The following is a 16,685-nucleotide window of genomic DNA, read 5'->3' on the forward strand; positions in this document are numbered from 1 at the left end:
CTTCAGTTTGCATTTTCCACATACAGCAAATGTTTGGAAAAGGATAAGGACAAAAATGAATGGAAAACAAATGCTACTATTTTACTAGCAAAGTCTATTATTCTCCATATCTAGGGTTGGAAAGTGCAGAGAAAACATATTTTTTTCTCTCTAGAATAATAAGCTTAGCAAATCACATAGTGTCTCTCAGGAATCCAACTAAACTGTATATGCAGAAAACTGATAGCATACAGAATATATACAATCTGCAGATCAGGACACTGATAAATTGAATCAATATTTATAATCTAAATAAATGGTATGCATGATATTTTCCCTGTAAATCTGGCTGTACACTCCCTTTTTCATGCACTCCCTAGTCAGAAAAGGGAAAGGTACAGGAATTCTCAGTGCCCTGAATAAAACGCAGTGGTTGAAAACCAAAGTGAAGCTGCATAGGGCAGTAGGCTGGAAAATCAACAAGGGCTAGAAATGGAAAGTAAGATTAAAGGTAACACTTAGCCACAACACTATCTTTAGCAGCTTCAGAATAGCATGCAGTTAAACACACACACACACTAGCAAAGTTTACTTTGTAAAGTGCCTTGCTCTCACTTTTAACAGCAGATGATTGCTATTTACTGTAGGGTAGGGAACCACAGGAAGCTGGCCTTTTTTAGCCCTCTTACCCTGGAAAAGAACTGTCTGAAGACAACTCAATATAAACTTAACTTCCTTCCCTTCCCAAACCCAGCTTCCTACACCCCCAGCTGTGTCTTTTCTTCCTTGACTATCTTTGGGAGTATCTACACTTCAGAGAGCTGAGGATCTTTCCTAGCTATGGAGTGTATTTTGTTGGCAATGCTGAGTCGTCTTGTTTTGTACAAGAGCCAGGGAGAGCAATGATGCAAACGTGCCTGACCTGGGCTGCTAGAGGAACAAGAACTTTGATTTGCAGTGAGAACCTCCTCACCCTCAGCCCCTTGGTAGAAGAAAATGAATGATGAAGCAGTTTGCAGCCTCAGAAAGTTTAGGATATCATGAACACCTTTAGCCAGTTTCTGACTGTGCAAGTGGTAGTTGCTTAATGAGATATGTTATTTCAGCACTGTGGAGCAGAATTACCAAGAGTGTTTGACGCTTACCATAACTAAGTTTTATGTGATGGGAAACATAAATCTTGCATCTGGGCATCCTGTGCATATGGAAACATGGACAATGAGGTGCTGAGATCACTAGCACAGCCTAAGATCCATTTTATCCCAAAGAGAATGACTTCGGAATTAATTTGAAAGTAAAACACATAACTGAAGAAAAGCTGCTTTGCTAGAACGGCCGTTTAAACGTGTACTTCATATTTGGTTAGGGAAACATTATTGCAGGCTTTATATTCAATGTGGCTTAAACTATGCTAGTTTGCTTTGCTTGTCCTGGTTATGATATTCTGCTTTGCATTGGCAGCAGGCTAGTGTTATAAGTCTGTAGCAGCAACAAGTTGTTAAATTGTGGTTGATGTTAATAACAAATCTGTGCTCTGGTGTAAATCAGCTTAGATTGTGGGTTTGTTTTAATCTCGGCAGCCAGATTGTGATTCAATGTCCAGAACTGTAACATTTAACTGGGAGCTAACAAATGAACTATTATTATAAGGTGGCTTTTTTTTAAGTATCGTTGGAGTGCTGTGTGTTTCCTAGTCTGGTCAAGGCCATTTTCCCCTAAAAATTCTTATCTAAAGATGAAGCTAAAAGATGCCAATCAAAACTGGATAAAATTTCTTTCACAGTCAGTGAATCTGGTGAAGGATTAATTTTTTGGTCTATTGAAACTGTCTATAGATTCAAGTTGAATTCAGTTAATGTTTGGAGTCCTGAAATGGAAGGAAATTGGAGCTTTTCATTTTGAAGCAAGGAAACTGAGTTTAAAAAAACAAACAAACAAAAAACCCAACAAAGAAGAAAGCTGCAAGAACAAACTTAATGTCCTTCTTAGTGCTGAGTGAGATGCTTTAGTCAAAATGCTGATAACCCTGACCTCGTTAACTTGGCCACAATTTTTAATACCAGCTACTGGACTTAAGAAAAGCATACTAAACTATCTCATGAGGCTGAACATTAACTGACTTGTGGTGGTCTTCCTCTCCCTATTCCCTGAAGACCTTACAGGTTTTGCTTTTGTTCTGCTGTCCATACAGAAAATATCTGAAACCATTAAAACCTTTCAAAGTGGAAAGACAGTCCTCCCAGCCAGTTGTATTTAAGAGTTGGATTTTTTCAGAGGGGCTGGATTTCTTCTCTGTAGGTCACCGGCTGGCATTTCCCTTAGTGTAGATGAGAGCCTGAAATGCCATCTTGCATCTCAAGAGATGGAGCACTATTCAGAGAATGCATTTGCATACTGGTGAGAGAGAAGGGTAGCCCTGAGGTAGGTCTGTTCAACTTGCAGAGGTCCTCAGAGAGCAGAGACTCTGAGCTGCAGCCCTTCCTTCAAAACGCTGCACTGCAGAGCTCAGCATGTACCAGCCCACACAATTAGATACGCTTGGTGCAGGAGGGGGGCTGTCGCAGCTTGCTGCTATGGCCAGGCTACTCACAGTACCTGACGCTGCTAATTTAAATGTGGCTTGATATGTCTACATTGATTTCAATCACAGTAGTGACTTTCTTTCCATGGATACAGCAGCCTGTAGGTAGACTAATTGATCACCCATATTTTTTATTAGTATGCATCACCTGCTTTCCTTGCTCTTCTTCTTTAAGAAGAATTTAAATATTCAAGGATGTGTAAAAGCCATATGTATTTGTGAGTTAAATAAGACACAAATTTCTAAACCTTGTATTTGGATTTTATACTAGCTAATACAGAATTTGACTGGATATGACCAGTGCTCTAGGTTTGAGCTTCTAAATCTTTCTGAAAGCTTGAGGCTAAGGCTGAGGAACCTCTGTAGCCTAAAGAGCACTCATGGGTCACATCCCCTATTTCAATGTCAACAGGATTTAACTGTCTTGTTAAGACTTTCATGTTTGGTCACTGGATTTTACATTATCGGAACCAAGAATTTTCTTCATAAATTAATTCTGAGCAAATTGGCAGCATCTACCCCACTTCATTCTTTACAGTAGTGCAGGGAGTGTTACAGCTTTGTTCTGGCGCATAATTAGATGGTTTGATGGGAAAACACCAGGTCTGACTTTAACAGGATTTTATGCAGGTGTATTCTTAGAGAGTTGATTTGATTTTATTGGATCTCATCCTCTGTATCTCTCCTGAGCTCTAGCTGGGCTTTCGCCATTGAATTTTATTAGCTTCAAAATTTCACGGCTGTGCAGCTCACTGGCCAGGAACAGAAGTTATTGCAATAGCTTTAATAGGAGTGTATTTTTTCATCCTAGTTTTATGGAGGTTTCATTTATAGTTTCTTTTAAAATGCCATTCTTAAACCATGAGCAGGTCTGATTATTCTGCTAAGGACTGTGCACACTGAAGATATGTGGCAGTGACTGACGTTATATTATATTTAACAAGGTAAGAAATATTAACGATTTCAGGATTTGAAACCAAAGCTGTTGGGAAACTTGTCCAGCAGTATTTGTAGGGAAAATCTCATCCATAATTAAAAGGATGTGATGTCATTACATCTCTCATGGATCCAAGCAAATGAGTTCTTGTTTTGTTTGGGTTTTTTTTTTAAGTAGAAAAGGGATTGGAGGGAAAGAACAGGTGGCATTTGCTCATTGCTAAGGTATTCTTTGACTAATAAAGGTCAGCAGTAAGGTCCCGAGTGCTCACATGAGCACAGGTGGGGAATATCTGAGAGGTGCAGCATGGCAGGTTCTTCAAAGTGCTAGGGAAATCCTGGGAAATAAGCATCTTCAAATGCTGCCTCCAGCAGTGAGCTCCTAATACTGAGCGGAGCAGTGCAAACCCAGACCGTTCTCAGCTACAGCATCTACTGGCACCACCCAGCTGGCCTTCTGCCTCCTGTGAGAGGCAACATTGGAGAGAGGACTCTGGTGAGGTGCTGGGAAGGGCAGGGGCTGGACAGTAAGCAGCTGCCACCTGCTCGCAGGAGGGTGCTGCTTTTTGATGGCAGCACCACCACCTCTTCAGTACTGTGAGTCACCCCAGCCAGTATTGGCAGAGTTTTCTGGCAACACCGAGCTGTGTGGTGCAGTCCACACACTGGAGGGAAGGGATGCCATCCAGAGGGACCTGGATAGGCTTGAGAGGTGGGCCCCTGCAAATCTCGTGATGTCCAACAAGGCCAGCTGCAAGGTCCTGCACCTGGATCAGGGCAATCCCAAGCACAAATACAGTCCGGGCAGAGAATGGATTGAGAGCAGTCCTGAGGGGAAGGACTTGGAAGTGCTGGTGGATGTGGAGCTCAACATGACCTGGCAATGTGTGCTGGTAGCCCAGAAAGCCAACTCTATCCTGGGCTGCATCAAAAGAAGCGTGGCCAGCAGGTTGATGGAGGTGATTCTACCCCTTTGCTCCACTCTCATGAGACCCCACCTGGAGTGCTGCGTTCAGCTCTGGGGCCCCCAACATAAGAAGGACATGGACATGTTGGAGTGAGTCCAGAGGAGGCCACAAAGATGATCAGAGGGCTGGAGCACCTCTGCTATGAAGACAGGCTGATAGATAGGGTTGTTCAGGCTGGAGAAGAGAAGGCTCCAGAGAGACCTTCTAGCAGCCTTCCAGTGCCTAAAGGGGGCCTGCACAAAAGCTGGAGAGGGACTTTTTGCCAGGACATGCCAGGACAAGGGGTAATGGCTTTCAACTGAAAGAGGGTAGATTTATATTAGATCATATTAGGAAGGAATTCTTTTCTGTGAGGGTGGTGAGGCACTGGAACGGTTGCCCTGTGAAGCTGTGGATGCCCCAGCCCTGGAAGTGTTCAAGGCCAGCTTGGATGAGGCTTGGAGCAACCTGGTCTAGTGGAAGGTGTCCCTGCCCGTGGGGGTTGGAGCTAGATGATCTTTAAGGCCCCTTCCAACCCAAACAATTCTATGATTCTGTGAATAACATTGAATTGACACCTGATTAAGCTCCATGTGGAAGCTGTTTTGTTTTGCCATGGGTGGTGGTATGAAGTCCCAGTGGCCCTCTGCTTTGGCAGGCCACTGGGACTCCTGCATTGCACTTTGTTCTGCCTTTTGTGTGAGCCGTGCTTCTTAACTCAGGCACAGCACCACACAGGGACAGTCTGCACTGTACCTTTGCACATTTGAAACCCAGAGCACTGGTGATTATGGTATAGAGAAGGCACTCGTGAATTTTTTGAGGCTTTTTAGCTCTGGCTGAGCATAGAACAGGAGGGACTTGCAATGGTTTCAGCAGAGCTGCTCTCTTCAGTCGTCCCAGTAACAATAAGGTAATGCTCTGCAGGACCTGTCTGGTTCTTTCAAAGCCAGAAGAGGTCCAACAGGGTTTGCTAGCCCTGTTTCCATGCTGTGCTTAAGCATTACCCTGCTTCTCTTGGCCATGGAAGGGCTCATGCTGTGCTGCACCTGAGCTGATAGACTTTGCTGTAGCTAAGCTGCCTCTGTGTCATGGTTTAACCCCAGCCAGCAACCAGTTCTCACACAGCCCCTCCTCATTTCTGCTGCATTGCGATGGGCGAGAGAATCGTAAGAGTAAGTGATAAAACTCAAGGGTTGTGGCAAAGAGAGTTTAATAGGTAAAGCAAAAGCTGTGCATGCAAGCAAAGCAAAACAAGGAATCCATTCACCACTTCCCATGGGCGGGCAGGTGTTCAGCCATCCCCAGGAAAGCCGGGCTCCATCACGCGTAATGGTTACTTGGAAAGACAAACGCCATAATGCTGAATGTCCCACCCTTCCTTCATCTTCCCCCAGTTTATATAGCCAGCATGTCATCACATGGTATGGAATATCCCTTTGGCTAGTTCAGGTCAGCTGTCCCAGCTGTGTCCTCTCCCAATTTCTTGTGCTTCTCCAGCCCTCCCGCTGGCAGGGCCTGAGAAACTGAAAAGTCTTTCACTTAGTGTGTAAATTACTTAGCAACAGCTAAAAATGTCAGTATATTATCAACATTATTCTCACACCAAATTCAAAACACGGCACTGCACCAGCTACTAAGAAGAAAATTAACTGTATTCCAGCTGAAACTAGGACACAGCATTTAGCCATATTATGTGTAGTTGCAGCTGCATCATGACTGATTTACAACTTGAATAAAATAGCTCGAGGCAGCCGAGAGTGGACTGCTGAGATTCAGATGCACTTTTCATACTATTTCATTTCCATAACATAATGTGAGGAATGCAAGGAATGTAGAGAAGATGGTTTAGAAAAGCTGGTTTGGGTTTAAGGCACCAAGGAGGTTGACGATAGTGTGAGGGAGCTATATCATGCAGCTTTTCAAACAGTGGGACACTTGCCCTTCTGTGCCATTTACAAGAGAGAGGTTGTATGTGTTTGACAGACAACGGGGCAGTTCTCTGCCCTTTTCCTTCAGCAGCAGCAGAGCTGGAAAATGCGAACTCCAGCAGTCTTGCTCCTGGGATCATCACCTACTCCATTAGACCCTGATTTCATAACATACCAGCACCAGAGGCTGAGCCACTTGAAAGAATTCCCGACTCCGTGCCCTATGCACTGGTTCCCACCCCTGCCCCACTATTCCCCGTCCCCTCAGTTTGCTGAGGGTAGCTCTTTGTAAGGATGAGAAGAAATAAGCAGTATCTGTCAACTGGCTTTAAATCAGTACTCTTAATAATAAATAAATCAATCAATCTTTCTCTGTTGGGGATTGAAAAAAGTACAATAATGTCTGTGTTACTGCGTAAGAAAATACACGTGGAACCTCATCCTTAATTAAACAAATGCTATGATTAAAGCAAATGCTGAGACAGGCAAACAGACAATTCTGACATTTTGTGATGTGTTGAAAAAACCCTTTCATTTGTTTTTTCAGCATTGCTTGAGAAACCCATCAGCAAAAGACGAGACAGTGAAGCTGTACAGAAGGCTAAGATCCTTTATGCATCCTGCATGAATGAGAGTAAGTGGCCTCATTTGAGAGACACACATATAAGTTACCTGTGTTTATAAAGGCAGGGGTTTTTTTTCTGTCTGCTGAGTTCTGTGAAAATTTGTGGCAACACAAAGATTTCAAAGGTGGGATTCAACTGAGGTACACCAAGGCACAAGAAGTCAGTTTTAACGAGATCTCTGCTTGTCAGGGAATCTGTGCAAAAGGATGCCAAAACTGTGCCCTGGGGGTGGGAGCAGTGCCTGGTACATCAGAGGAGCCCTGGGATGAAACTCTCATACTGACACTTTCAAAAGACTGTTGTTGCTCAGCATCTTCCACCTCTCTCTAAATCCATTTAATCAAAACGTTTCCACAGGGCTGAGTATAGACAACCCTGGATTCTTTAGCTTAGAGTTATCTGCATGTCAAGTAAGTTTTGGGTAGGAAGCCCTATGACCACACTTGCCAAGTGCTTTTCCTGAGCTTGTAAATGTCACTGTGAGGTGCTATACACTAGGTTGGGACAGATCCCTACCTTTATGTAGCTGCATGGGTGAAGGAAGAGTTGGGAGTGCCCTTTGTCCTTCTGACTCTTTCAGACTGTATTTCCCATGCAGCTTTCTTCCAGCACAGCCTGAGACTGACTGTCGGCAATTGAGAAAGCCTGCCCTGCAGCCTCAGTGCCAAGATGCTGACCCTTCTAGCTTTGATTATGTACAATAACCCTCTCTCAGAAACAGTGGTTTCTATGCTAGTTCCGAAGTCAGGAATGGTTTTTTAAGTGACTTAATTCCAGCCCTTGCCTTTTTTGAAAGGCACTGATTTGCCTCTTGATGCAGATAAACTGGGTTGGACTCCTGTGCTTCTGTGCTCACAGGCAGAGCAGAGGCTTTGGGGTTTAGCTGTTGTGTTTTGTCTTGCCTAGAAATTGATCAAGGGTGATAAATCTTTTTGTCTTATGTGACTGTTGCTGGATTTTAATTTTCTGGAATGTAATCGTTGTCACACTTTTACATTTCAGATAAAATTGAAAAAGCTGACATGAAACCCCTGTTAAGTATACTGAGGCACTCACCTTTCCGCTGGCCTGTGCTGGAATCCAACATTGGACCTGAAGGGCTGTGGTCAGAGAGGAGGTTTAGCTTAGTGCAGGCCTTGGCAACTCTTCGTGGTCAGTACAGTAACTCTGTCTTCATACGCTTATATGTGGCTGCTGATGACAAAATCTCCGATCAGTATATCCTGAAGGTAAAACGTGGCATATCTAATAGGTTACTTCGCATAGTATTTTGTGGTCTCATTTTTTAAAAAACATGCTTACATGCCAAATGTTTACACTTGATTATTGTCGCTATTACCTACTGACTTACAGGTGCATAGGTGAAAATTCATGGGAATGTAGAAGCCACCAGCAACCACACGTTACTGAAAAACATTTCTGTGCAGGATATTTTCTCCTTTCAAATAGGAAAAAAAACCCCAAACCCCCAAAGGTAAAATATGTTCCCAGTGGCCCAGTGTCAAGGGTCTATGTGCATGAAAATGGGAGAGGTGGATATCTAGTCCTGGGGGTGTTCTCTGTGCTGCGTATGACTCATCAGTTGCATGAAGAATAGTTTTTGTCTGTGAAGGTGAAGAATGGTGCATGAGTAGCAGATATTTTGAACTTAGGCTATTTTTCTTGAGATGGAAATGCATTATCTTTGGTTATACAGCAGCTCACAACACAGATGTATCCCAAACACTTCTAAATCTGAAATACAGAATTTACCTTTTTATTGAAATGTTATTGCTTTTGGACCAAAGCATGACTATTAACAGTGCATGACATTATACAACAGTTTAGATTAGTTAGAAAAAGACCCCAGAAATGTTGCTTGTAGTCTGACAAAACTCCAGAGAATTGTATTACTGTGAGATGTCACCAGGACAAGACTGAGTGCCTGGGCCAAATGCATTGCTTTTTAGGAAGTAGAGATGAGTAACTAGAGTAGACCAGCCCTCCACTGCTACAGGAAAATAGTTTATGAAGGCAGAAGAGAAGGGTCAAAGAAGAAATTTATGATGCCATTCATTGTAGCAAAATAGGGTCTATGATTCTTAAGTTGCTAGCATCTTGGCTAGCTGTTGGGAATGTAGACATGAGTACATTTTATTTGGGGATCAAATAACAGTTAACTGTGGAGGTACTGGAGTGGATGTCGATTCTGAGTCAATTCTTTAAAATGTCTTTGACTGAGGCATTTTACAGGTATAAAATTGAAAGGTAAGTTTTCCTCATCTCTAGGACATTTTCCTGAACAGTCAAGTCAACAGCAGACCAACCGCTCGCTGTATTAAAGATGTCACTCTGCTAATATGCTCTTCAGATCCTGTCAGGATTGCCTCAGCTGGAGATTTCTTTAAAAGAACTGAAACAGCAGAATCAGGAGAGATACTTAGGTATCTCCTGGCATAATATTTTAGTCCAAGTCACCTGTCAGTGAAGGGCTGGTTATTTAAATCCTTATTGCTGGTCTCTTGGAAATGAATTATACCTAGCAGTATTTTCACTCAGTATGGTTAATGGCACCTAAACAACTGTACCACTATACGCTATGAATACATATTATTCTGTAGAGTATTCTGTTGTTGTTAATTTGCTTAAGAACTTGATCTGCAGAATACATCAGACAGTATTCTACTTTCTCCATGTTTTAATGAATTCCCAGGGGTGCAGATGTACCATGGAATATTTCAATCTGCTTATGAAAATGGCTCTGTTGCAAAATTCTTTGTTCAGCATTGCAAAATCATGAATGGATCAGAAAAAAAGTAGAAACTCCAAATAAAACTTTATTCAGCACGGAACATGATCTTTTTTTTCTTGGGGGCTGAAGAAATTGGTTAACTTTTTTGTTTATTTCTCATATTTCTGTTTGCTTGGTTTTGGTGGGTTCTCAAATCTCTTAAGCCAGGAAAATCTGGATGAGCATTTCATGCAACAGTCACATAATTGAAACAGACCAAATCATCTAAAGTTAACTATTACTGGGACACACATACACAAGGCATAAGGGTATATTCTTTTTGCTTCAATATGCTGAAAAAAGAAGGTGATAGAGTTTTTCAAAGAATCAGAGTTGCACTGAGCATCACAGCTACTGTCCTTTTGCTGGATGATTTGTTTTATTTGTTTATGGATTATTTTAAAGGTTGAGAACAGCAACCAGTAGAAGAAATGAATGAAATTAGTTCATTCATTTTAGATTCTAGGCCATGTGTATTTAGGTCATTGTTATAAATGTAGAAAAAGTGAAACATAAATTGTGTAGGATTTAGATTAAAAAGATGTGAAATTGTATGAATAAATACAAATCTCTCTTCATTAGACATAACTTTTAAAAACAAATACAGCATCAAAATAGTATTTTAAAACATAAAACCTGCTGTTTCTTCTCCAGTCAGTATCTTATTCAGAGTTTAGAAGCTGATTGAATTATGTTTTCAGCTTTGGCTTCCATACCTTAATGTAACCTGATCGTATTGAAGTATTTGGGGAAATCTCAGTTTCTAGTATTTTTAAGATATATGCTGTGCTGTGAGTTTTTCTGGTTAGGAACTTGAAAAAGTATGCAAATACTCCCATGTAGTCATTTCACTCAAAGTCTAAGTGCAGATCTCAATGAACTTTCAGGACTGGTTTAGAAATTACCTGGAGGACTTTATTCCAGTATTAGGGTGACTGTAGACCAACACATTTGATCCATGTTTACATCAAAAGGATAAGTGAAAGTCAAAGATCCACCTGGATGCCTACCAGACATCTTTAGCTAATGTACTGGAGGCATAATAATTTCCTGTGCATGCATGCAATCATTTTTGTGGCTGGTATCCAGCTGTTCCAGTACATCTGTTCAAAAAGCCAAATACAGCACTCACTGCCAGTCTAGGGTGAAGCTCAAAAGTGTAACTTCAATTTCAGTCAAAGAAGGCTAACGATGCTTTCCAGATAGACAGCAGCTAACATGCTCCAGCGTCTAATGGGCATTTGGTCCATACACTAGACTAGTGTTTGTCTCAAGCTGATTCTGGTGCCCCTGAAATATGTGTAGGATGAGTGGTTGTCAGCACCAACTGCTTGATCCTGTAGACCCATTCCTATTGCATTACCTACTTGCTAATGGAGCCATAAACACACAAATCATGTAGGTGATTCTTTGCTGTAGTAGGTGGCTCAGATATTGGAGGGGGCATCTGAGGCTCCCCAGATCACAGTATAGCTTTTTTCTGTTGTTTTGAAATCCTGTGGAACGCAGGCTGGTGTAGCATATTATGTGTTAGATAATTACACACATCTAACATAATTGCCAGAAAAATGTGAAGTCTTCCAAGGTTGCTTATAGGGCTACCTTTGAATTCTGACGAATTTACCTATTAAATGCTGCTTCTTGTTATTTTTAACAGCTTGACCAAGCAAGCCTCTCTCTTGCATCTCGAGAGGATTACCTGGAAAACACCACAGAAGCCAAATCTGTAAGTATTATTAGCTGGAAATCAATGTGGCCATATTCCCCCTCATTTTTTTCCATTGTTACTTTTGTTTTGTTGAGCCCCAGACTGAGAAGGGGTTGTGGTTTGTTTGGATTTGGATTTTTCAAGACATCTTATATCAGAAAATATCACCACTACAAGCACCACTACCACACTCTTGCAAAGATTTTCAAATGAAGATTTTTGTAAGATTTTGAGGTCCCCCCTGCTTTTTCTCCCCCTTGGAAGGGCATCTGGAGTTCATCTTGTCCAACCCCTCTGTTCAAGCAGGGTTGACCTCTGGAACGTACTGCTAGTCACTGGCCTCCAACGGGACTCTTTGCTGTTGATCACAGCCCTCTGGACCTGGCCACTCAGCTTGTTTTCACTCCACTTCACTGTGCACTTCTCTAACATTTACTTTTTCAACTTGGTGAACAATCACAACTGCTTGCCCCTCATCTGTCACGATATTAAAGTATTAATAGAAGGTTTTCAGGCTGGTTAAGTATGATTTCCCCTTCATAAATCCATGCTCCTTGCTCCTGATCACCTTGTCCTTCATGTGTTTTGAAATAGTTTCAGGGCGGATTTTCTCCATCACCTTCCTAGGGATTGATAGGAAGCTGAGCAGCCTGTAATTCCTTGGATCTTCCTTCTTGAATTAAGAGAGGGGTGATACTTTGTCTCTTCCAGCCTTTAGGGACCTCTCCCAATATCTGTGACCTTCCAAGTATTATCCAGAGTAGACTTGCAATGATTCAGCCAGCTCCCTCAGCACTCATAAGTGCAATTTATCAGACCCTCTGGATTTACTTGTGTCCACTTTTCTGCCTAATTTGGTCCTCTTTGACTGAGGATAGGCCCTCCTTGCTTCAGAATTCCCCTCTGGTCTCAGCGGCTTGGGATTCCTGAAGGTCAGTCTTACCAGTAAAGGCTGGAGCAAGGTTGGCATTGAGCATCTTGGCCTTTTCAGTGTCATTTACTACCCTCCTCCATTTAGCAGCAGATCTGTGTTCTCCCTAGTCTTTCTTCTGCTGTTATATACTTGTAGGGTGTTTTCTCATTGGTATTCATATGCCTTACCAGATTCAACTTCAAGTTGGCCTTGGCTTTTCTAACCATATCCCTGCAATATTTGTCAGCAACTCTATACTCCTAGGTCATCTCTCTGTGCTTCTACCTCTTACACCCTTCCTTCTTATGCTTGAGTTTAGCTAGGAGCAACTTCTGCACCTGTCCAGGCCTCCTACCACTGTTACTAGATTTCCTACTTGTCAGAATGGGCTTTTCTTGAGCTTGGAGGAGCTCAGGTAGAGTTTCATGCATTTGCACTGCTCTCTCACATAAAGGGCAACTCCCATCTCCTCACCTTCTCAGCCTGCCCTTCCTAAAAATCCTTATCCATCCACGTATAACTCCAGCTGTGCAAGTTATCCCACTATGTTTCTGTGATCCCAGTGAGGTCATAGCCCTGTAACTCCACACAAACTTCTAACTCCTCCTGTTCATTCCACATGCTGTTTGCATTAGTGCAAAGGGGTTTCCCACGGACACCCAGTCATGCTGATTCTTCAGTGTGCCCTTGAGAGTCTTCCTTGTAAGGCTGTCCTGTAGGCACTTCCTTCGTAGGCACTTCCTTCTTTGCATACCTACCCTCAAAGGGGCTCCATTACAGCTCTGTTTTGTTGATTATGTCTCCTCTTTTCCCATTACCCTGGGCCCTTGGCTTGCCTACCCTATCTGTACCTTCCTTAGTTCTTTCTTCAAGAATCACTCCCTTGCCCATTGTTTCTAGTTTAGAGTCCTTCTTACCACATTGGCCAGCCTGTTAGTGAAGATACTCTTGCCTCGTTTAGTCAAACGGATCCCATCCCTTCCAAGCAGCTGTGAATTCTCAGAGAGGGTCCCATGAACATAGAAACCAAATTTCTGCTTCTGATGCCAGCTGTGCAACCAGTTGTTAACCCGCAAGATCTGTCATGTCCTGCTCAGGCCCTTACCCCTCACCAGCAGGATCAAGGAGAACACCATCTTGGCCTCAGGCCCTTAACCTCTGTCCCCATAGCTTTGTAGTCATGCCTGATACTTCCCAGGTCACCCCTGGCAATAACATTGGTGCCTAGCGGGAAGAACATCAGGGAATTGTAGTCAGAGGGCTGGATAAGCTTGCTAGGCTCTTCACAACATCCTGAATGCGAGACCCCCAGTAAACGGGAAACCTCCCTAGGTGACAAATCAGGTTGGCAGGTGGGGCCATCCATCCCCTGCAGCAGTGAGTCTGTTACTGCTGTTGCTTGCGTCTTCCTTCTGCTGGTCCTGAGTGGCTCAGGCTCAGCCACAACACCCCAGTTGATAGTGCTCCTGAGTTGTTGTCAGCTACAAGAGCAGTGGGCTGAGGGCCTTTGTTGTGATGGGAGTTGACACTTTCCAGCCTCATAAGCACAGGCTCCTCCTGCTTCTTGTGCTGCAGCTGAAGGTCCAGGCTTTTGAAGCTCCAGGGTCTCCAGGGATGTCTGGCTGATCTTTCTCATCTCCTCTGAGGCTGTGTGATCTGCTGATCTCTCACAGCTCTTTCACTTGGCAGCACACCTCCACAGTAACTGCACACCTCCTGCACACTAGGAGACCATGTGCCCCAGCCTCGGTGGGGGGCCTCAGGCACTCCCTGCAGCCTGAGACTTGCAGAGCTGCGTCCTTCCTTATGAAGGACCATCTGGGCCCAACAGTCTCATAACAAAGAGAAAGGTACATTACTGGTGTCTGGGGATCATGGCCTGTGGCATGTGACTACCACATCTAAGGATGGGTATGCCAGGCGAAGTTTGCCGTCCTTTTCTTTGTGAACTGCTGCATCTCTTGACAGCCTGTGGGAGCTGTGCTCTGGGCCTGGCTCTCTGGCATGGGCTTAAAGGGTGCTGGACCCCCCCAGATCAGGAGTCAGGTGGAAGAAAGGCTGTGGGCACCCTTTGGTCTAGCACAGTTGGCAGAGTTAGCAGCTGCTAGAGCTACCCTCCCCTTAGCTTTTACCTGACCTGGTGGCAATGGGAGCCCTCATGTCTCTTGCGGGGATCCAGGAGTTCCCAGATCATGGACAAAGTGCCCAGAAGCTCAAGAACATCTCAACAAAGTAGAGCCCAGAAGCTGCCATGTCCTCGGGCTGCCTTGGTGAGCTGCCATCCAGGCCTGCCTCTTGGGCTCAATTAGACCAGAAAGCCCAGTACATTTCAAGAGCCACCACAGGTCATTATCATCAAATTAACTTGAATTCATTTAATGATCAGAACAAGAGTTCCTCAACAGATTTCAAGTATTAAGTATTCATTTCCTATCGTGTCATCCTGTCCCCACGTACCCTCTCCCTGCTTTATGGTTTCTCTGCTACAGCACAGTTTCTTGCTGCTTTTCTAAGGGCAGCAGTTGTGAAGCCATTAATGTTTATCAAAGACTTTGATGTATCAATATTTGGCAATGGCAGCACCTTTTCCCCCCTCCCTCGATGAAGGCCTGCGGGCAGTATCCAGCACATACAGTCCAAGGCTCAAAGGAAACAACCCCTTCGGTTGTCATGGGGGACAGGTCATTGTTACTGACAAAGTTTTTACAGTTTTGCTTCCCTTTTGAGTTCCCTGAGAGGTTAGTAAGTTTTTTTTAGCTGCATCTATCAGACTAGATGATGCCAGGATACAAGTAATTGTTATCTACTAAAAGATTAAAGGTGGAAATGTGTTGGGATATATTTTTGCTTTTGTTGGACTGTGAGCTGGTAGGAGTTGATGAGGAGTAATCTGATCCCTCCAAAATCTCTGAAAGATTATGCTAGGGGGGAGGTAGCACATAAATCACTACAGTATCATTACATACAGTGTATTTTTCTAAAATTGGCGTATACACACTGAGACTAAGATGTGCTTTATTAGGATAGCCCGTGGAGAGCAGAGCAGAGCACTGTAGCAGGTACATGTGTTACAGTGCCATGTCAGGAACGGAGAAGAGAGCTAAGCGGAGCGTCCCTTTATCTCCCTATCTTCTCAGCCACTAAGCTTGCACTTGTATACAAGTACTTCTTCAGTCCTACACTGATTACTGTATGAGCTGGTGCTGGTGTACACTCATACGTGTTGTCTAAATCCCATTGTAAGAGCTAGAAGTGTTGCCAGTCTAATCCAGAAGTGTCATTTGCGTTTCCCGAGATTTATACTCTGTGAACCACAGCAGGTATCTCTGTCATGCACAGTATGTTTATGGTGTTATTTCTCCTTTTTCTTTGGTGACAGCAGTCATTCAAGGTAAGGAAAGCACAACTTTGATTGCTAGGGCATGAAAGTAAAAAGTATTATATTCCTTGCTATAGCTGGCCATTTCTGATCTACTGCTGCAGCTGTGCTCAAGAGCAAATCCAGTGGTAATTTCACTCTTTTTGTTTCTTTACAGTACCGAGATGCCTTTTTGCAGTTCATGGTTGATACAGCAGTGCTTCTGGGTGCAAACGCCTCACGAGCTGAATCTGATATGAAGTCAGTTCTAAGACTGGAAGTTAAAATAGCTGAGGTTAGTAATCTAACATGGCATTCAAGCTAGCTTTTATTTTAAAAAGTGCAATCCTTTTTCAAAATGGAAAACCATTGTACTAACAGCCTTAGCAATAGTGTTTTTTAGAAGCAGAAGGAACAGATTCTGATGAAGAAAGGATGAACAGTATTTCTCCCTTAATTAATTGTTAAACTGATTATTTTATTCTCAGGGGGAAAAACCCTTAACCAAATATTCTTGGTCCTTTAAATTGTTAGGATGTCAAAGAGGCTCGCTAGAGATAAGCCTGGGGGTGGCATATGAATGTTTGAGGGATGGTGTGCTAGTTAGGCCCTTCGGTCTGCAATCTCAGTGGAGGCAGAGGATGGAGATTTGTGTGGCTGCAAAGATGCAGGGGTTATCGATATGTTAATAACCACAGAAGTGCCTGAGAATGGTCATGTAGTAATTAGGGCTTGTCCTGCCAAAAAGGTGACAGTATCGATAGCCCAACTGAAGTTTATCTGCACCAATACACCAGAAGCCATAATACAGCTGGAAAACTATGGTACAGTTGCAGTCACGGAAGCATGGTGGGACGACTCATGCAACTGGAGTGCTGCAACGGATGGCTATAAACTCTTCAGAAGGGATAGGGAAGGAAGGTGAGGCAGTAGAGT

The 16,685-nt window shown here is 43.3% G+C and overlaps 1 protein-coding gene across 1 annotated transcript in view; it reads left to right on the forward strand.

Moving 5' to 3' along the window:
* PHEX (phosphate regulating endopeptidase X-linked) overlaps positions 1–16,685 on the forward strand; it is a 115,291-nt gene that overhangs the window by 18,990 nt on the left and 79,616 nt on the right. The window contains exons 4-7 of the mRNA XM_005231903.3: positions 6,922–7,008; positions 8,003–8,229; positions 11,428–11,496; positions 15,928–16,044. Of these exons, the coding sequence (XP_005231960.1) occupies positions 6,922–7,008; positions 8,003–8,229; positions 11,428–11,496; positions 15,928–16,044 (500 nt within the window). The remainder of the gene's footprint in view (positions 1–6,921; positions 7,009–8,002; positions 8,230–11,427; positions 11,497–15,927; positions 16,045–16,685) is intronic.

Source organism: Falco peregrinus, chromosome 4, assembly GCF_023634155.1.
Source record: "Falco peregrinus isolate bFalPer1 chromosome 4, bFalPer1.pri, whole genome shotgun sequence".
In the NCBI taxonomy this organism is placed as follows: Eukaryota; Metazoa; Chordata; class Aves; order Falconiformes; family Falconidae; genus Falco; species Falco peregrinus.